This window comes from Arthrobotrys flagrans, assembly GCF_004000055.1.
Source record: "Arthrobotrys flagrans strain CBS H-5679 chromosome Unknown unitig_3, whole genome shotgun sequence".
NCBI classification, from domain to species: domain Eukaryota; kingdom Fungi; phylum Ascomycota; class Orbiliomycetes; order Orbiliales; family Orbiliaceae; genus Arthrobotrys; species Arthrobotrys flagrans.
Window position 1 is genome coordinate 3695778 of NW_027137547.1, and position 20793 is coordinate 3716570.

Consider the following 20793-nt stretch of genomic DNA (forward strand, 5'->3'; position numbering starts at 1 on the left):
TTAGTTTAGATGAATGTTCTCCGTCTCCCGAAGAATATCACACCTTCACTAATACGCCTCCCCGTCAAGCCAACTAACTTACAAGAAGAAAGCAGCGACGGCACCACCGAGAGCAAGGACAACGTTGCCGGCAACAGCAACGGCGGCACCGGTGCTTGGTGGTGGTGGTGGCTGGGTCTGGGTGGCGTTTCCAGCGGCAGTCGTGGAGACGATGGTGGTTGGGATTGGAGCATAGCTGGTTGTCTCAGCAGCAGTGGTGGATGGCTCTGGCTCGCCGTAGGTTGGGTCAGCGCTGGAGGATGGAGCAGGCTCCTCGGAGGTAGTTGGCTCCGGCTCAGCAGTGGTTGGTTCTGGCTCAGCGGTGGTTGGCTCTGGCTCAGCGGTGGTTGGCTCTGGCTCTGGAGCAGCAGTGGTGGGGCCAGCTGGAGCCCTAGTCTCGATCTCGACACCAGCGGACTTGCAGAGCTCGTAGGTAGCCTTGGCAGCCTCTGTTATATATGTTAAATATCTGATATTGAAAGCTTATTTCATTCATAGGCGGTCGAATGGCTACTTACTGGCAACGTCGGCAGCAGAGCAGGCATCCTCGATACAGTCAGTGGAGTCAGAGACAAACTGCTCGTTGGAGCAAGAGCAAGCGAAGTCGGTCAAGCTGCAGCCAGTGGCCTGGAGGGCTGGGAGGAGACAAGTTTGAGCGCAAGCTGGGATATCAGCAATCCCCTGGGCGGAGACAACGGCCACAACGGTAGCGACGGCGATGGCGGAGAACTTCATTTTGACTTTGTAGTATTAAGAATTATGTAAAAACTTAAAAAGCTTTAAAGAATGTCGAAAGATTGATGCTTGTTGGATATTACAAAGCGAATGTGTGCTATTTACCACTCGAGATGATTAACGACTGTGTGACTGATGGGTGAGAGGAAGAAAGAATCGTATCGAGATTGGGGCCTGGGATGGCCTTTTATGTCTTCTTGCCAACTACTATCGCATTTGATCCTACCTCGGACAGTTTTTCACATTCCCTGCAACCAGAAGGTTAGAGTGGATATGCATACATCACATTGACGCCTGTCTGACAAAAGTTGGCTGGTGTAAAATGGGGTCATGGTTGCGTGGGAAAAAAAGCATGGGCCGCAATATAGTGGGCACACGCCGATAAGCCCGTCCTGCTTCCACCCCCTAGCGATCATCGACTAAAGATAGTCTTGGCTGAGAGGAGAGCAGTTCTGGCAGGTGCACTGTATGCGGATATGTCAAGAGGGGGCAAAAGGAATGCACCAGATGTCTGGGAAAGCAGAAGTGTCCCGCCTACACTAGCAACCCTGGAACAAAAACTCAATTCATGTTCCTGCATGGGAGCAGACTAGAGCTAAAATTGGTGACGAAGGCAAAAGAGAACAAACGGCATGATTCTTGAATTGAAAAATCAGTCCGGGGGTGGGTTGAGTTCTCACAGGCGATCTGGAGAAGGTGGGTCGTCCGGGGTTCGTCTAAAAAGAGGCAGGCTTCGGCTTCACATGTCGACGCTGTTCCCGGTTTCGAAGGTCCCTTCGAGAGGTTTCGAGGCTAAGCTCAATTTACCAGCCAGGATTATGATTCTCTCAATTGAATTACGATGGGATCACGATCGCCAGTTTTGAGCATCTGAGCCTCCAGCCTCCCGGTCGGAATAGGCGGATGTCGTTGATACCTACTTACATATGAAAATTGTTCATGATGTTGGATTTGTCTTGTCCCCGCCCCCAGAAGTAGCGAGAGAGTTGGACATGTCGTCGGATTGGGCAAAAAATAAGAATCGGAATTTGCGGGGTGTTACATTTGGCTGTTGCGTTGTGCAACCTGGAGACTGCCTCCTTGCCTCGAAATCTCAAGTCGCTTCAACTTGCAACATCCACATTCGGCAGGAGCTTCATCTATTGACAGCAGCTGCACTTTCTCTGAGACACCCAATGCTTCTAAACCATGGGGCTGCCCGCCAGCAATATCCACCACCCGCATCCAGGCCCAAGGTATCAGTCAAGCTACTGTCTTGCTTTCTGAACACTTTTTGGTCTAGTCGACTCAGAGGCCTTTGATTGGAAATCCCCAGCACGAGACTAAATGTAATGTAACCTGGTGGGCGCGAATTCGCGAATAATCTCATGCTTGCAGCGGATGCCCGGGCCAGCTCGTATCCGTCGAGGATCCCAAGAAAAAAAAAAAATCTTGCATCTCGCAAGACTAAAGACCATGGTTTAACATTTGGTTTCAAGGCAACAGAGCACGCACAGGCTTCGGCCGTTGGGCCGGTGCCCATTAACCGTATACTCTATAACTAGCTGGTGGAGATATCAATATATCGATCACCCAAAACGTGTTAACGTTTAGAAAACTCGACCACAGACGCCTAGCCACCTGTATTTGGCCGACGATGTTAATGTTCTAGCTGGGCTTTCACTCTAACTCTTGATGTCAGAGAACCATAGCTCCTACGGGAAACATCGTGCGGCATTGAAAACCTGGAACCTTCTCCCGGCGCAAATGCTTTCCCCAAACTTTTGCGAACCATAAAATGTGGAGGCATGTATATCTAGCAACCGGCATATGCATATTCCTGGATCGCGAAATCCAATAATCTGGAGGTAAAAGTGGGTCACTTTCGAGCGTAATACCGCTTCGGGAATCTACGCCGAAGCGACCATTTCTTTCATGCATGATCAGATGCCAGCTTCGAGGATGTTAAGCTTTCTCAAAGTCCGAGGAAGGCAGCTTGTGACAGGCTTGGCTCAGACGGCTCAATTCCTTTTTTCTGGGGTACGGACATGGGTTGTCTTGTGCCTTTATTGGCATCATTCGAGACCTTGGAGATATCCTGTTCTTTGGGGAATTTCATCGATGGGTAGCGGTAATTTGTTTTAATCGGAGGGAAAGCGTATATATCTGCACGAAGGATCCTCTAATAAGGAATCAAATGCGGCGTATCTTGGTTTGTTTTCTTTGCATTTCTGATACTCCGTACCGGCATAGGCCCCCTCTACAGTTGGCGAATATATTACCACGAAAACCGACTTCGGTGATTGCGAAGTCGACGATTTCGAGAGCGAATCTCCATTGGCCACCGATTCACTCCAGTCCCTAACCTTTCCCAAGTGTTTAGCGTTCACGATTTTCAGAATTTATAACACAGAAATTCAATGCAATAGGAAAATATCCGCAAGTGCTGTCAATTTGAAATTACTTTTGAAAGATAAATGCTTTAAGCTGTGGCAACGGGGAGTTCTATCGATGAATTTCCTTGATCGACGATCTCGCTATTCCGCCAACGTTGCAACAGCCACGACTGTTTCCATCCAGGACCGTGAGGTATTTGTCGAAGTGTTTAATTGAAAGAAGAACAAGAAATTGGGTTGGAGTTTTCATCTTCCATAAGGCTGCACTGATCATATGATCATGACTCGACACGGGTGGGTTAACATCTCAAAATCGACTCAAAATCGGGAAATCTAGGCATGAGACAATGGATTAACGTCTGCCTATGACGAACCTAGGCCAATAATAGCTAACGTTAGGTCAGGGTACAGCTCCAGGGAAGACCGTGCATCTGTGTAATGGCACAGCCATGCGCTTTGGTGTGAAGTGTAGCACGTTTTACCAGGCGGCTGTTTAACATGTGGATTCTGACAGAACGTCGTATCTGCGGGTGCCAAACATGATTTCTTTTAGATCGCGAATCGGAGATCCAGAAACTGTGATCTCGGATGCTAAAATTCTGACTTGATTGAAATGCATTTCAGCGTCTCTCGTGCGCTTAGGCATCATGAATACGACACGGCTTGCATATAGGATTAAACTTTATTGACAGGTTTGGAAAGGCGCGAGTGGGAGTCGCCTGTTTCAAATACTTCAAAGAAGGGCGATAAATTTAGAACTTGTTGATGCCTCGCAATAGACCAACGCCGAGTTGTGATTGTATTTTTATTATTATTATTATTTTTTCCGAGTCGGTGCATATTCAAAGCGTATTCGGACCCGTAGACGGTTGGGAAATGTATTTATAAATTCACATCCTAGAGGAAAAAAAGTACATGGTTGGCTAAACGAGGACAAGAAAACTGGGGACATTGATATTCACGGATCAGGATATTAAGGTAAGGCCTTCGCGCAAGTTTATCCAAATTGAACAAGAACGAGGAAGGGGTTAGTATCAATATATTGATAAGGGTGATAAGATACCGTCGAAAGGAGGAGTTATGATCATGTCAAAGCAAAACCACCTGCGTTTTCCCAGGTTGCGCCTGTTTCAATGCAATGTCATAAGGAATTGATTCTGCATCTAAACTTAGAATAGCCGGGTGCATTCCTGAAGACACACCGTGATCCGAATCATGAATCCAAACACACGCTTCCATGGAAAACTGCCTAAGTTGCATTTGGCGACTCCACTCAGATGCATGCATAGGCGCCCGGCTAGGGAATATCGTCGCCTTCGGTTGGATCCCATCGCTAGCATTTCTCCCCAATGAGAGGGCGCGAATACGGGCTCTATAATCGACAAGACTTTTAGTAGTTCGGCCGCTTCGTCTCGAGATTCATATCCAGACGAACTCCGCATCCATGGAGGGCTCTTTTTTCCCCTCCGCATCCTCGATCGATTCTAATCTCTCATCGGCAGTCGTCTCGCTTTCTCCACGTTCTCAAGCCTACTAAGCCTCATCCGAGAGCTCGTTTCGACGAGAACCCTTCCCACCTGCCATCTGCCAGCCCTTTGATCCCATCCCAACCAGTTGGTAAGGCCGTGGCCACTTGCGATAACGTGATAGATTTCACGGAAGGTTGGTTGACTGCCAGTCTTTTTCGGCTGCACACCCACACCAGCTTTTTTTCCCACCTCGCTTTCGAGCCCCCTAAAATTTTCGCCAATTGCAGTCATCCACCCGAGATTTGACAGTGCAAAAGAAACACGCGAATCAAGTCGACTCGGAGCCATTGCAATGCGCTACTATCACGCAGCTTTCGACTAGGTTTAGCTATTGCAGCAGCTTCCTGGCTTCGTGTAATTCTCGCTTTCCTTATTGTTTTACTCTTCCCCCTTGTTCTTCGTGTCGCTGTCCTTGTACGGTGCCTGCAGAGAGGAGCGCGCGGGGAGATCATAGGCCTAGGGAAAAAAAAAAAAAACCGTTGACTTGCAGTGCATTCACATCTTGGAGTCGAGCCCCTCCACTGCCAATCGGCCATGTCGGGTCACTCAACCCCATCGACACGAAGTCTACCGCACTTTGGAGGTAGCCCGTTCGATGCGAGCGGAGTGGCCAACAATCCGGATAGTACCCTCGATATGACGGGAGCTTCGCCGGGTGGGCGGCAATACTTTGATCAGCCCATCTTTGAGTATCACACTGTCCCCGAACTACGCGAGGACGACCATGGATCACCGCATTCAAACCATCATCATCACCCGTCGCAGTCGCAATCGCAGCAGCCTCCTCAGCAATCACAGCCGGGGGCCCAGACGCACCCAGAACGACGGCTATCGGGTCAGATCCCAATCGTAGCCGGTGCCCTTCGTGGCATGCGAGTACGAACAGGATGGTAAGTTAAAAACCCGAAGACCCTGTATAAATCTGCCTTTGATGCGGCATACTTGCCTATCCAAGACCTTGTAGACCTTGCCCTTCCGTACCTTTATGCATAATACGCCTAGGCGCATCTGTAGATTTCGAGGGAAATTCTTCAGATCGAGACGAGATTCTAACATCTTGCCTAAAAGTAACACCTGCAGGAAACGTCATGTAAAATGCGACGAGCAAAAACCACAGTGTCAAAACTGTTTAAAAGGGAATCGACCGGTTCGTCTCATTATATTGAAAACGTCATCTTCGCCCCACGTACTGATCTCGTTCCAAGTGTGTCTTCCCAAGTCCCGACAGTCTTTTCCGCCATAGCCGGTCTGGGTCGATATCAAAGAAGGGCGCAGGTAGTTCCGGTCCCGCTGGCTCCAATCCCAATCGACGGTCTTTAGATCTATCTGCTGGCTTTCCCCTCGATGTTAAAAGCGAATCAGCCCTAGCATCCATAGCCTCTATTAACCCCGAGCTTGATGTCTCTGGCATGCTAAGTCTGGCGAACGTAGCGGCAGGACATCACGAAGGAATATCCCCAACATCAACAGCTGTATCCCCCAACGGACTTGCGAATAGACGACATAGAACCCAACCTTCTGTGCTTCCTCTTGCATCGACATCACCGTTTCTCCCACAAGGTGCTGCGGACAGCCCCTCGCAATTAAAGGTCCCCGGCTCTGCATTAATTTCACCAACCGGTGCTGCTGTTACACAGTTCCAGGGTTTAGTATTGTAAGCTTAAGCACTTTGACAGTACTTGATATATTTGCCTAATATAGTTGAAATAGAGCTCCCATCTCACCGGCACCCCGCACCTCCATTTCATTCGACGCCACTCGTATTGACCCCCAAGGATTCGATAGAGTTACGCCAGATACAATCATGGGGAACGGCGTAAACGGCGCTAGTGGCATTCCATTCTCAAATACCCCGAGGGAACCCGCAGCCCCTCTACCACTTAGCGAACATGAATCGGCCCTATACAGGAACTTTATTTCCCGTCTATGCCCAGCTGTATGTCGGCTACCTGCATCTAGTTTCGGTTCATCAGTACTAATAAGGATTTGTTAGCTCGATATATTCGACTTTGACAGACAATTTATGATAGTGGTCCCTAGGCTTGCCCGCAAAAACACTGGCCTTCTCAAGGCATGTCTCGCTTTATCCGCCAAACAACAATATCGTCTTCGTACTGCAAGGCAAACCACGCCAGTACCGGCCCCAACCCAGGAGTCAAATACAGAGGTGGAGTACAGTCAATACTATGATGCAGCTCTCCGAGAAATGCAAAACTCCCTGGTCAACGATGTCGATGGGAGATTCTCGTCATCAGAGGAATTCCTTGCTACAGCTGTTATTCTGTCAACATTCGAAGTTATCGACGGTTCGAATCAGGAATTTAGAAGACACCTAGAAGGGGTTGGTTCAATAATCAAACCGCAAGGCATCCATGAGAGTCTCGTAGGTCTCAAGGGGGCTGCTTTCTGGGCCTGGTACCGCCAAGATGTTCTTGCTGCTTTCCGGGAACGAAGACAAACTTTTATTACCGAAGACTTCTGGCATCTCGATACTAGCCCTGAAAGCATGTGTATGCTCAGAGAAGACGAATTAGGTAACCGGGTTATGTTCATCTTGGGCCAAATCATCAACTATTGTGCCAAAGACGAGATCGAGAAGAATGAACATAACGTCACAGAGCGATTGAGAAAGGCGGAAAAGCTGGAGAAGAAGCTTGAGGACTGGAAGCGATGCTTACCGGATAGCTACGAGCCACTTACGAGAATGAAAGATAAAGATGGGATTTTCGAAGCTCTTTGGTATAGCCCAGCGTGTTGTGGAATTGCTATGCAGGTTTATTACTTCGCAAAGATTATGTTGATGATGCATAAACGTGAGTAGCTGCTCTTGTCCTGGATTATGACAAAGCTCTGCTAACTCGCATTTGTAAAAGCTCAACCACCATCTCAGGACCGTTACCAACATTTCCTTGCAGCCCAGCGACAGTACAAACAGTGTACCCAAATGATTATCGGGATCTCGCTGGCAGATGTGGACGAATCTTATCACCTGATTAGTCTTCAATGCCTGTACGGTGCTGGCCTTGTGCTAGATGGCAAGGAGGAACGGAAGATTCTGTCCAACCTAATCCGGGAGGTTCAGCATCGAACTGGGCGATTGACCTACTACCTAGTTGACGAGCTACAGAAGTTATGGCAAGAAGGAGAAGCCGCATAGGAGTGGTGATATGATTGTTACGGAATCTCTATCTTTCTCGCATACTTGCGTATTGTTTTCTTCTCACCCCTTTCATTAACGACTTATTCTTTTATTATTGCTATCCATTTTCTTCTCCTTCCCACGGGACGATCTTTTGAGAATACTGTACATGAGATACGCTTTCCTTTAGCCCTTTCGAGTTCGGTTCGTCCGGTGTTAGCGAGGTTAATGCTTTCCTTTTAGCGGCTGGAAAAAGAAAAACCAAAATCTGTTTCAAAATTATCATCATTATCATCATCGGGCGGTCTTCTGAAATATTCTTCCTCAAACGATTGCAAGCATGTTTTTATTTTTGTGCGCGAGCCTTTGGATCATGTATTACTACGTTGTTTTCTACCCTTTTACTTTACCTTCTTATTACTATCCATTCCAATATATTTTCCTATAAAGCCTATTCTTATTTTGAATTTGTGATTGGTTCGAGTGGCGCGCGATTGACTTCTTGTTGCTTGTGAAGGTTTCGTTACACAGAGGTCTGAAGTATTTGTGTTGCGTTGACCTGTTGTATTTTTTGTGCCATATAAAAAATTTGGAAACTCGCCAGGAGAGACTTCAAAATTTCTTCCTCCATTAAAATCTTCTCGATATCAGCTAGCCAGATAGTTTCAACTACTCTTCCAATATCATCAACTCGCCGCTCCTTTCGACTTGGTCACTCTTAGTTTTTTTTCATAGCAGCGTTCAATAAAGGCTCGCTGCAATCGATATCGTCACAAGCTGGCCCAGTCACCTAACTACCCACAGATTTCCCCCCTTCGGCTCACATCCTTTTTCGCGAATGCGTACATGTATATATCATAAATCGAACGCTTCTGTAGATCTTTTCTAGTTCCTTGCCCTCGTTCTAATCTCTATAAGTCGAAGAAGAAGAAGGAGAGGAGGAGGAGGAGGAGGAGGAAGAGGAAGAAGAGAGAAAAAAAACCCCCCTGGTTCAACTTTCCGGACTTCCTACAGGCGCTCCATTATGGAGTCGCCACCTTCAACCTACAGGATTTTCGTTATATTTACAGGGAAGAGTAAACAAAATAGTTTTTTTCCCTCTTCCGAGGGGAAAGGCTTGCCCATAACCTCAAAACTCATTCATGGGTCACGTTTTTTCGCGATAGTGGTGGCAATAGTATTTCAATTTTGGCCTCTCTTTTTTGGAGAATTGCAAGATTGATTGATTTGCTTCCAACATGCAATTTTTCCCTCGATCATATATAAATTATACCATCTAGATCGATTTTGACATTAGATAAATATCCTGATGCCTATCACCAAGAATGATATTGATCGCTCCAATATATGCGTAGCGAAAGTAAAGGCCCAACTTGACTTGATAATATTCCATAAAAACGAACGAATAGAAAATAATATCTTCTTCCTCTCTCCCTTCCAAAAAACCAGGGGATGGTAGAAAAGTTAAGTATAAAAAAGACATGCAAGAGTTGTTTGTAATACATCAATGCTCCCCCGATAAACTCCTTAAGAAAACACCTGAAAAAAGTTTCTCCCATGGCTAGATTTTCCAGAAAAAAAAAAGAAAGAAAAAAAAGAAAATCCTGTTATAGGTCAATATTGCAATAGATGTATAAAGGGAAAAACTAGACTCAACCCCCCAACTTGTAGCTAGGCCCCGGCTGAATTGAAGATTCAAAACTCCAGAAAAAAACAGTGTAACATTCGATATATATATATATCTTCAAGATTCCTCTACGACGATCTCAACTCCAATAGTGAGCATTCCACCTCCTCGAATGTATGCCAAACCTGCCAGCCACCGGCACCTTGGGCGCCATTTCCATTGGTAATTATAGCTTGTGCGTCTTCGGGATTATCGAGCTAAAGAGAGAGCCACGTGTGTTAGATATTGGTCCAACTTCGTATGGGCTGATAATAGAGAAAAGGAACTTACACAATCCAAAATAACTTTACCGAAGCCTGCCATCCCCTGTTGCTGCGGCATCTGGAAATGTTTCGTGGATATCGCTACCAGACCTTCAAGCACCAATCTTCTCAAGGGTGTTGGCGCAAGAACCGGGTATATAATTCCGCAGACATTTCGTGGCCCCTTGTCGGATTCGATCCCAACATTACCGGCGGCAGAGGCAAGCATATTCGGTCTAATCAATGGTGTAAACTTCTCGAGCTTTCCGAGGTCGCTTGATCCCCAAACTAGTATGACCGTTCCCAAGAATTGCTTTTGGGTATTTGTAGCGATTAGGATACGAGCTTGGCTAATTTGAAGGTCATCACCAGCTATACGATATGGGTCTATATAACGACCATTGTCATTAGAGCGGACGAATTCCATGGTTTGTTCGTAGAGTAAGGGTGCGGCGGTGGTTTTGGCGTCCGAGATGAGTTCGAAAGATATGGCACTTTCGGAAAGCTGTTTGCTAATTGTAGTTGGAGGCTTCCATTCGGAGAGGTTGGAGAGAAGAAGACGATAGACACGAGATGATGAGGTTTCAGGCCATCCACTATAAAATTTAAGGAATTAGTTGCTGCTAAAATTATTAAGATGTCATAGGACGGATCGGAAGGCTTACAGATTGCGGAACCACGTTTTGAAGGATTTGGTGGCATCCATTCCTTCGGTCAGATTTACCATCGTTATATTCGGATTTAGGGAAGCAGGCATTCCGAGATATGCGGCAGGAAATCGCGATCCGATAGAGACGCGCTTGATACCTTTCTTTTGTCGTAGATACCTTAGGGCAGATGCATGCAAGGAATTGCCTATTGATAATTTACGGCGGGCAGGATCAACCACAATGATCCCGATACTGCCAACCCCGCTCCGAGGGTTATAGTATGTTGAGCAAAATCCATAGAGCGCACGCGTAGAGGAGTTCCGGACAACAAAGTTTTGCTGTTCGAGAATGACAGAGCCATCGTTCATGATTATGTCTTCGGTAAGATAGGCAGCCGCGGGAAGCGTGGCTAGATCTATGTAAAGAGATGGTGTTTCTGAACTTCCACGACGGACCGCCTCTATGAGCTGTTTAAGAGATTCGAGGTCTCGAGTTTTCTTCCAATGCTCGACTAGCCACTGCTGTTTCGGCTGTTGCTGCTGCCGCCGCCTCTTGAATATGGTCCCGGGGAGGAGGCCTTTGGCATTTTTCTTCCCGAATATAACTTTCACCAGTGCATCGATTGCGGTTTCTGTAAAGTCGTATGTGCAAACATAAGTTCCAATCGACTTGTCAAGCCAGAAGTCGTACGGCGAGGATACTGCAATAACAAGTACTTGCTTTCCTTTGGGGAAACGATCTGTAGGAATTTTGGTGATTGCCGATATATGTTTGGTGAACCCGTACTGATATCGGTTCTGATTTGCATCTGCGGTGACAACAATAATCATGGAAGCCGCTTCAATGAGGTTCTCGTGAACAGGACGGATACCGCTCGCTGTATACGAACTATGAAGAATTCTCGCACCAGAACTTCGGCCAATAGAACGCCCCAGCTCGCGGAATACAACCTCACCGGTCATTAGAACACGGTCCTTATCCGAGAGAAATGAGGAGAGAAGTGACTTGTGATCCGGCCGGGATGCCACTGACGAAGTCCCTGTAGTCGGTGTCGGAGAACTATCGCTTCGGCTCGATTCCAACTTGAGAGCTGCATTGAGTTCTTCCGCTTGAGCCAAAAGCGAAGCGGGCAACGGTTTGACGAGTGGCGTTAGCAGGAGAATATCGTGCCCCTCTTTAGGTCTTGTCGGCAATGGTAACAATCGGTTCTCGTCTCGCACTATCGTAATAGATGCCTCGTACGCCCTCACTGACAGTTCTTTATGTGACGGCTCCAAAATTGATAAGTAGTCAACCCCAGGCGGGTTCAGAGCTTGCTGCCAGGATGTACGCTTCTGCTTCATAACCGAGACTCGTGCGGCAGCTTCTGCGACCATTTCTCTTGATATAATCGTGCTGTCTACAGCTATTTGGAGCCCTTGGATAGCTTCCTGCTGAAGAGTAAATGACCTGCACACGATAATTTGGTCGCACCCCGCGTCCAATGCCATCACTGTCGCCTGCCCTACGCCGATATTCTCGTGTAGAGCTTCCATTTCCAAGCACTCGCTCACCACCACCCCCTTGAAACCCATCTCTTCGCGCAGAAGCTTGTTGATAACGGTATCTGAGAGGCACGCATGCATGACTTTTGTTCCCAAAGATGGCATCGAGCAGCCGCCGACCATGACGGCATCAATGTCAGCCGCCACTGCCTTTCTGAACGGTATTAAGCCGTGCAGCTTAAGCTGCTCGATAGTATCGGAGAGTATTGGGACGTCTAGTGGGGAACCCTGAAATTCGATATTGCCGTATGAAGGGAAATGCTTCGCGCAAGCCGCCACGCCACCATCTACAAGACCGAGTTAGCCAAAACCGCATCCAGACCCCAGCACCTCTTTTTGCTCTCCCCTTCTCACGAATTCAAAGTTTCTAAGATCTATCATACCTTGTAATCCCCTCATAAACGCCACCCCCATTTCAGATACCTCCTCTGGTTCATGTCCCATGGTCCTCACTCCCAACGGTTGCGTGCGCGCATTCGGATTGAGCACATCCAGCACCGGTCCCAATACCCAATTCACCCCCACTGACGAGACTTCAAGTGCTGTAGCTTTCGCGACCTCCCTACACAATTCGGGCGATCCCGTCGCGGCCATCCCCATAGCACCAGGGAACTGCCGTATGTGCAGCGTATCACACAGATTATTAAGCCCCCCATTCTCCTGATCAATCGCAATAAGTAACGGGTGCTGGTGGTTAGCGTTGCGCGCGATGGTTTGGAGTTCTAAAATGAGCTTTGTGGCTTGTTCGGCTGCTGTTTTTTTTTTAAAAAAAAATAATTTTTTGAGTGGAAGAGTTATTAGCGATGTTATACCCCTCTCGTACATTGCGCAAGAAACGGCGAGTGTGATGACGGGGATGTGGGGTGGAAGGTGTGATATAGGGGAACCCCGCGATATCTACGGCTTAAAAGAGACAACTAACATTTGAAGTTCTTCCCGGACAACATGATCGTCCCGATATGGTTCTCCTCAATCAATTGTTTAACCTGCGGGGTCACGGCCGTCCCACTGAAACCCATCATGAATACCGCCCCGATGTCCCTAGTTTCAATTATCAGAGTCAGAAATTATCCCCTTTCCCCGTGTACGCGCGTGCGCGTTAACGCCCGGACGGCTTCCGGGGAAACAGTTCTTACCACGAAAGTCGATCGTTCTCGTCCATGATTTCCGACGATTAGACTGGACGATCCGATCGATGGGGGAATATTCATCCGGTAGGGCTGCCTGCGAACTTGGGATTCCGACCCCCCAAAGCACTATGATATCGGGGTGGCGACGACGACGAGAACGTCACTGTTGGTTCTCTCAACGGGCACAAGATCACCTCTTGCGATTCGGAAAAATCGAAAGGGAAAATGGGAAGCACTGTCGCTTGAAAGAAAAAAAACACCTAGATGGAAGCCCTTGGAGAATGCTTATACTCCGCAAGTATATGATTTGAACGGGTTTCGAGCGTTAGGCCAGCGTTTGGGATACGTTTCCTTCGTGATCTCTCCGTTGGAGGACTAGTTAGTCAGGCTTTGGGTGAGGTTGCGATTAGTTGAATGCTTGCAGAATCCCCATGCGAAAGGAATGCCTGGATCGGTCGGTAAAGTGAGTTTCACCCGCAATATTGGGAAGGTCAGAACAAGAAAAAGATTTCCCACGAAGGAAAAAAGGTTGTTTTATGGGGTTACAAATGACGTTCCCAAGCGAAGGAATTTGGGAATATATCACAAGACAGTGAGACAGAGTCTAGTCGAGGAGCCTGCTCGGTGTCTTTTAGTGGATGCGGATTTATGGGGGGCGGTTTCGATTCAACCTATTTTTGCGACTGGAAGAAACACCGCGTGAAATGCGTACATAGAATCGGTAGTCGACATACATAGTTACAGTTGGGCCTTGTTTAAGGTATTTGAGAAAAAAAAATCTGGACTTCAAAAAAGAATCCAGCGCAGCTGAAGGATCTCTTTTGAAGAGGCAGCGTGAAGGCAGCCCACGAGCCCTCACTTTTTTTTACCTGCACTTTGTTGCCGTCCGTTTATATCGCATGAGGTTCTCCCAAAGTGGAGACGATGCAACCTTTCGTTACGAGAATAAGCTTAAGCGGGACATCGATCTAGTAAGGGATCTAGCCAAATGGAAGGCAACCGAAGCCTAAGATATGAGAATGGCATTGGCATTAATAAATGTGATACGAATTGATAATTCTGAATTCGAATATTTTGAATTAGCCAGGCGACATATGCACATACGTTGCATCGTTTAATCCCACAGTGCAGGGAGAAGTTATAATGTTGGAGTGGCGCATGCACTGTCGCAAATTTTCTTTTGAGAACAAGTCCTGACGAGTTGGTAGACTTGATGAAATGGACCAGTTCCGTGTCAAGACCGCATCTATTCTCAAAACTAAAGTACGAAGTGCCGTGATTTTACAGTCATTCCCGAGAAAAATAATAAAAAGGCAATCCGCAAATCGTTTCTATGTATACAACCCAGATCTATAACTAGCATGTCCGAGTCATGACCATATTGCGCTGGAAATTTAAAATGTGTTAACATGAGGTCCTGAGATCGTCGATAAATATCACGGTGTCGGTGAGGCTTCATGCGCCTGTTCCCAATTTGGAAATTACCATAATTACTAATTCACAAGATACCAACTCTAATGGCCGAACGATCAACACTATTTATCTATATTTCATCAATGCCTCAAGCTACTTTAAATAGGTACGCATTCATTCCATGTATGGCATCGTAGAATATTCGACAGACCTGCGTGGAACTCATAATATAAAAATTTTTACACTTGGTGGATTTCGTATTAAGAATTGGCATCTATACTATAGCTGTAGCGATATAAACAGTGTATAGCTAGATATTGCAATTGTCTATCGATGCCGAGGTAGATATCGATAATCGCGGGAATGCGGGCATAGGCAGCTTTCAGACATCGGTGCACCGTGCACGTGCACCGCAATCCGAATCGATCTTTAATTTTAACTTAAGCGCTATGTATCGATGATCGTGACCCCGGGCACTGTTGCTTAGCATCGAGACTAACTGTACTGTACTGTATGTATGCGTGTATGTACTGACATGTAAACCGTTCAGTAACCAACCGGTTAGCTTGCAAGCTTAAAAGGGACATTGAAGCTCTGTTCAACATTTGGCCCTTGATGCCTGCAACTGGGGTTCTTTGTGGAACTAATTAGATTGATCACCTAATAGAGGCGAGACATCATAAACATACCACCAGTCCAACCTAATCGCCGAATAAGCTGAATCAAGAAATTTTTATATAATTATTAAGGACATTGGTATGGTTAATAGTATTGGGCAATTGAAATGGCATAACTATAGGTAGTCCAATATTTGGATAAGTAACCACGGCAGAGGGACATTGGGATTCAATAACTGGTTGGTTAACAACTTGTCCTCTTCAGTAGAAACATTGGACCGCGGTCCCGTCTTTTTATCAATTCGTGGTGGCACAGCGCGCGTACGTCCGGCATCCTATTGACAGCTATAATATCTATATCTCCAACCTTGTCAAGCTCTAAGCTGTCCCTTGAGCCGTACGTAAACCCCATAGAATTCTCAACCATGTTTAAGTCGTAAGCATGCTTCTTACTAATTAAAAGTCATTTCCCCTACATGAGTGACGTCCCCACATCATATTGTCTTAGTCCTCTAATGCATTTGCTATTGGTGTGTAGTTCGAGGTCATGACAGCTAGAACCAACATCCCAACACAGGCGACGTGCAACTACAACAAGGTGCAACCATATACCGTACATTAATAACTCTTCTAAAACGTCGCTCGCTCTAGAGTGACCAAGCGGAAAGCATAAGCGCTTACCTTTACCAAAAGAACCAATATTTACATCTCTATAGTTTCTAACCTTACCCATGGCTCTGCTCCCCCCTTTTCACTCTCGTGCTCTTCGTACACCCTCTTGATATCATGCAAATGGTTTACCCATGTTGGTGTATCATACCCATCACAAGTACTTGTCATACATTTCGCTTGTGCGTTTCCCGTCGTTCGTGGTCTACGCGGTATTCACTTCCAAGGGTTGCCGACCTGAACTACTTTCAAATCCACTTTGTCCCCCACGAGCTTCCGGCCCACTGTGGGAGGTAATCTTGCAATCATGCTCCTCGTGTTTGTAGACCACCAGGGCTAAATCGCTCTCCGAGGTGACTATAGATGAATTTTCAAGATAATTCCGACATTCAAAGCGTTTAAAACTGAATACTGTGCAAACACCCATTGCCTGCTTTAGATACAGCGTTTCATCCCTGTATTTTTAGGATCAATGCATGTAGGTATCTCCAGTGGCCTTATTTGTTGCACGTGGACCAAACTTACTGCAAAGACGCGCGAAGCGTGATGCCGAAGCAGGAAGCCAACACATAAAAAAACCCGGAAACGTGGGCAGGAACGGAAGGTCCATTAGTTTTAGACAGACCTCTTGTACTGGATATTGGAAACTCGGGTTCTAGGTCGGTCCAACCCTTAGATTCCTAGAATAGCAGAATCATATTTATTTCCGAGACTTAATGCCGTCATATATATTATCGGCCGACGAGTTATCTGGTTTCTATATGACGGTTTACCCCTAGTATATTCAATGTTAGACGGCGAGGGATGATTTCAAAAGGGTTGTGGACAAGAATAATTCCCCAAGGGTATTGTTGAGGCTGTTTATAGAGGCGGGACAACAATGTAATTACAAAAGCTTGTGCAGATTTTAGTCCAAGGGCGGTGCACATCGTTGTGGCCATCGACTTAAGGGTTCGTTGGAGGTACGATCCGCCGTCCAACTTGATTTTGTGGGATTGTGATGAATTCCGCAAGACGGTTCGTCGATCCTACATTATACTGTGATATGAGCTTTGTTGCGCTGCAAAATAGTACTACACGTTGTGCAATGCTTGTGCCTGCCTTGTGTGCTTGTCTATCGATGTTTGGTAGGGAGCTCTGGAAGGGGTAAAAACGACGTTACAACTAGACTAGGAGCTATGCTAGTTGATACATATATGCAGGTACGAAAATTTTTTTTCTTTTAGAGTTGTAAAGCGATTGGATTCCTAAAAGTGGCTGAAAGGAATGTTTGACATGCGCGATTATGACAGCGGGCTAGCCACAACGTCGATGCCGAAGTAAACCTGGTTATCCAGGGACAATCACTGGCACGTATTGGCTCGTAAAGTTCATGTACATGTAAATTCGGTAGAATCGTCGGTGATAGACAATATAGCGCTTTGTTAGTTAATTGTTGGAAAGAAAATCCTGACTATAATTTATAACTGTAGAGACCCTACCTTCACTAAATCCTATTACTCAGTTTGAATCTTTTATATTTGATCTTCAACTAAAGGTCTAGGAACTGGGTCCGTATTAGGAGAAGCGACTTTAATGTGTCTGAAAGGCCTTTATTCATATAATTAATATTTAGGATTTGTAATTTTTAAAAAAAAACCTTCATCTATTAATGTTTCTTATTTTAAGTAAAGTAATAGCTTTTTTGAAAAGTTCATAACCTACTCGTTTTTGAGTTATCAATGGATACTTATCAAAATGTGAGTTGAAAACGGTTAATGACATCCTAGTTAAAGGCCGTCGACTCGGATAGTTGTATATATCGCGACAGGGCGTTATTATCTAACAGCCGATCTAACGGCCTCGCAAGGCGATGTCTATCAGTCATGGTTTCAGGTTAATCACTTTCATCTATTGAATAGCCTAGTCTTTTCATCTATTTGTATGGATTCAAGATATATTCAATGCGCCTGTATTCGTTCGTGACGCTGCTTGTAACAGGTAATTTATGTCCGTGAAGATATGCACAGAATCAACAGACGCTATAGAAACCCGACATGTATAAGATATGTCACCAAAACGAAAAGGTGGATCGCAAGGGGTACAGGATAGATGATATAGTCAAGGATGATGGTCATGATTTTAGGTACAATGTATATGAACCCGGGATAGGATAAAAAAAATAATTAGGATACATATTGAAAAGAACAAAAAAATATAGACAAAGGAAATTCGTTGAGAAACCTAACCAGGGCTACCAAAATCCCGCAAAAGCTAACCAAGATACCCCATTCGAAAGGGAGAAAAAAAAATATAAGAGAAAAAATTTCGAAATAAAAATGTTATAAATGTAAAGCACAGCTAGCTACAGCTAAATGTGGATCTACTGGCTTGGCTGCGATCGATGTCCGCTATCGCGGCCCTCGAAATCTCCCTTGCCAGAAGCGACAGAGTTGAGCTCCATAATCTGATCCTTGCCGGGTGTAACCCAGAATCTCTTCTCCCCGCGAAGAGCTCGGATGAACCATGGCGTCGCAGCGTTTTCTGGGAGCTTGTAGGTCCAGTACTCCTTGAGGTCCTCGTCGGCAGGTGAAATTCCGGTGGCCATCTTGATAATGAAGGCGGAGCCGTTGAGGACGGTATAGCAAAGGAGGCCAGCGATAAGACCATAGGCGATAGAATAGGAGAATGGCATGAAGACGAGTGTAGCAAAAGCAGGAATTGCATCACCGGCGTAGTTCCAGTTAATGCCCATGACAGCCTTCATCATCATACAACCGACGAGCATGAGAGCACCTCCAGTGGCCCATGGTGGAATGCTAGCGAAGATTGGGGCAAAGAAAATAGCGATGAAGAAGCATATACCAGCAGACATGGCGGCGAGACCGGTCTTTGCACCCTGGGCGATACCAGCGCCAGATTCGATGAAGGCAGTGACTGGAGAAGTCCCCAAAAGGGACCCGATGGTAATCATGGTGGCATCCGTAGTATATGCGATAGTTTGGCGTTCGAAGTCACCAGTTTCTGGGTCGACAACACCGCAGAAGCGGACCATGGAGTAGAGGGTACCAGTGACATCGAGGATATCAACGTAGAGGAAAGTGAACAAAGCTGCATCGTGTTAGACAAAGTTTGTTCTACCATTGAAGAGGGGGTTATATATGCATACCCAAAGCGAATTGACCAGCATCAGCGCCAGTGAGACTCCAGTCTTGAGGCACGAGAATGGTTTGGATGGGGTGGAAGGTAACAACTTTCTTGAAGAAGTCGAATTTCAGATCGCCAGTGCCGGCTGGGTCGTGTGGGAAGAAGGTGAAGTTTGTGCCTCGTGGCCAAGAAAAGATTGAGACGAGAAGAATGCCAATGATCATAGCGCTCTTGACCTTATACATCATCAAAAGCTATTTGAAGGGAATGTCAGCTCGGGGCACCCAAAAACGCCGGACTTCAAAGTTCGATAACTTACAGCGGTGAGAAGACATCCCAACATGAAACCAATCCACACAGTCGGATTGCCAAGTTTGTGGCTGGTACATTCCCCAAAGGTATTCCTGAAGTCATCAATACAGCCACCCAATTCAACGGGAGTCGCCTGAGAACCATTAATAACACCGATACCCGCAGAGTTGGTAAGACCGATGAAGCAGAGATATAGACCGATACCAGCACCACAGGCGATTTTGATCGAATTTGGAATAACTCGAGCGAGCCACTGACGGAGACCAAAGACTGAAAGGGCAATGAAAATCAATCCTTCAATGAAGACTGCAGTCATGGCCATACGATAGCTAACGGGACCCGATCCATGGAAGCCGACGACTTGGTAGGTGAAATAAGCATTAATACCCATTCCAGGAGCCAAAGCAATTGGCAAGTTTGCGAGAAGACCCATGGCAAAACTCGAAAGGGCAGAGATCGCTGCAGTAGCGGTGATCAAGTCGCGCTGGAGGACGACAAGGCATTGGTTGTATTCAGGGACGTTTTCGCAATAAGGGTCCTCTTCAGTGCCTTCGCATTCGCAGGTGCCTCCAGATTGTGTGATAATGGTAGCATTTACGGAGATGATATATGCCATAGCTATTAGGAACTAGTCAGATTCGATGTCCAAATATCCTCGAATGTCATGCGTGATGATGTGCAACTAATACGCACTGAAGAAGATAGTAATTCCGGCACGAATTTCATTCAGAAATCGGGCACCCGTTCGGGCTTTTGGCTACATAAGCATAAACATTAGTTGCTGATAGCGCCTGAAATGCGAACACGAATATCATTCCATACGTGAGTGGAGCCTTCCAGGCGGAAATAATGTCCAAAAGCCGTAGCGGCGACGGCATTGTCGACAGTCTCTACCCATCTCCTAATGGCGTCCATGTCTGTCTATGTCGACTCTAGATCTGCGTTGAGGCGTCGTATTATTTAGCGAGCCAATTTGAGAAGTTAGGCTGTTAGTACTAGTATATGATATATTTATCGATATCGACGACGAAAGACGAACGAAAGCAAATTGCAGAATGAATAAATTCAACGACAATAATGGATAATGGTCGTGAGATCGAATGCTTTGCCTTCGGAAGAAACCAGACTACCAGGCGGGAGATGGAGAGCTTTTTGTAAAGGACACCGAAGGGCGGTCGTCCCAAAGCCTGGGGCCATGTTGCGGGTCTCAGTCGACTGGCTCAACAAGGCAATTGGGACAGCAAAATTACGATCGCCTTTCAAGCGGGAAACCTGCGCAAGGCCGAGTTGAAACCTCCTCTGGGCTTTCTTTCTCAAATTCAGACGCCAAAATTTTTTTCTTTTGCGCACAGAGTCTCGTTCCTGTGCATGGAGGGGAAGATGTCTCCTTCGGCTCGCGTATGTGAACTCGGGGAAAAAAAAAAAAAAGGAGTTCTAGTATCCAGACAAAAAGAAACTTCAGTGCCCAGAGATACACTTTTTTTTTTGAATGCCTCCAATTTGTTCGCTGTCTGCCCCACGCGACCGGTTGCCTGTGCCCAGAGTCTTGTCCTTCAATGGGGACCCACTTGGACCCCACAATGCCA

The 20793-nt window shown here is 46.3% G+C and overlaps 4 protein-coding genes across 5 annotated transcripts; 1 reads left to right on the forward strand and 3 right to left on the reverse strand.

The window, feature by feature from the left end:
- Nucleotides 1–78: 78 nt before the first annotated feature.
- On the reverse strand, nucleotides 79–774 carry DFL_002456 (uncharacterized protein; the record flags this gene model as incomplete). The annotated part of the gene is made up of 2 exons (XM_067631245.1): nucleotides 79–488; nucleotides 558–774. 2 exons carry the CDS (start codon nucleotides 772–774, stop codon nucleotides 79–81), a joined length of 627 nt encoding a protein of 208 aa, XP_067493810.1.
- A 4438-nt stretch (nucleotides 775–5212) lies between these two features.
- On the forward strand, nucleotides 5213–7835 carry DFL_002457 (uncharacterized protein; the record flags this gene model as incomplete). 2 transcript variants are annotated; one of them, XM_067631246.1, is made up of 7 exons in its annotated part: nucleotides 5213–5568; nucleotides 5747–5825; nucleotides 5884–5953; nucleotides 6110–6332; nucleotides 6389–6614; nucleotides 6672–7491; nucleotides 7552–7835. In XM_067631246.1, 7 exons carry the CDS (start codon nucleotides 5213–5215, stop codon nucleotides 7833–7835), a joined length of 2058 nt encoding a protein of 685 aa, XP_067493811.1. The 2 variants fall into 2 exon arrangements, with proteins under 2 accessions (XP_067493811.1, XP_067493812.1); XM_067631247.1 differs by having other exon boundaries at nucleotides 6116–6332.
- A 1737-nt stretch (nucleotides 7836–9572) lies between these two features.
- Nucleotides 9573–13102, reverse strand: DFL_002458 (uncharacterized protein; the record flags this gene model as incomplete). The annotated part of the gene is made up of 6 exons (XM_067631248.1): nucleotides 9573–9701; nucleotides 9775–10342; nucleotides 10412–12227; nucleotides 12324–12692; nucleotides 12863–12981; nucleotides 13077–13102. The coding sequence occupies 6 exons, from the start codon at nucleotides 13100–13102 to the stop codon at nucleotides 9573–9575; spliced, it is 3027 nt and encodes a 1008-aa protein (XP_067493813.1).
- A 5029-nt stretch (nucleotides 13103–18131) lies between these two features.
- DFL_002459 (uncharacterized protein) lies at nucleotides 18132–20122 on the reverse strand (the record flags this gene model as incomplete). Its single annotated transcript, XM_067631249.1, has 5 exons — nucleotides 18132–18859; nucleotides 18918–19149; nucleotides 19215–19825; nucleotides 19901–19964; nucleotides 20030–20122. The coding sequence occupies 5 exons, from the start codon at nucleotides 20120–20122 to the stop codon at nucleotides 18132–18134; spliced, it is 1728 nt and encodes a 575-aa protein (XP_067493814.1).
- Between the last annotated feature and the right edge of the window lie 671 nt (nucleotides 20123–20793).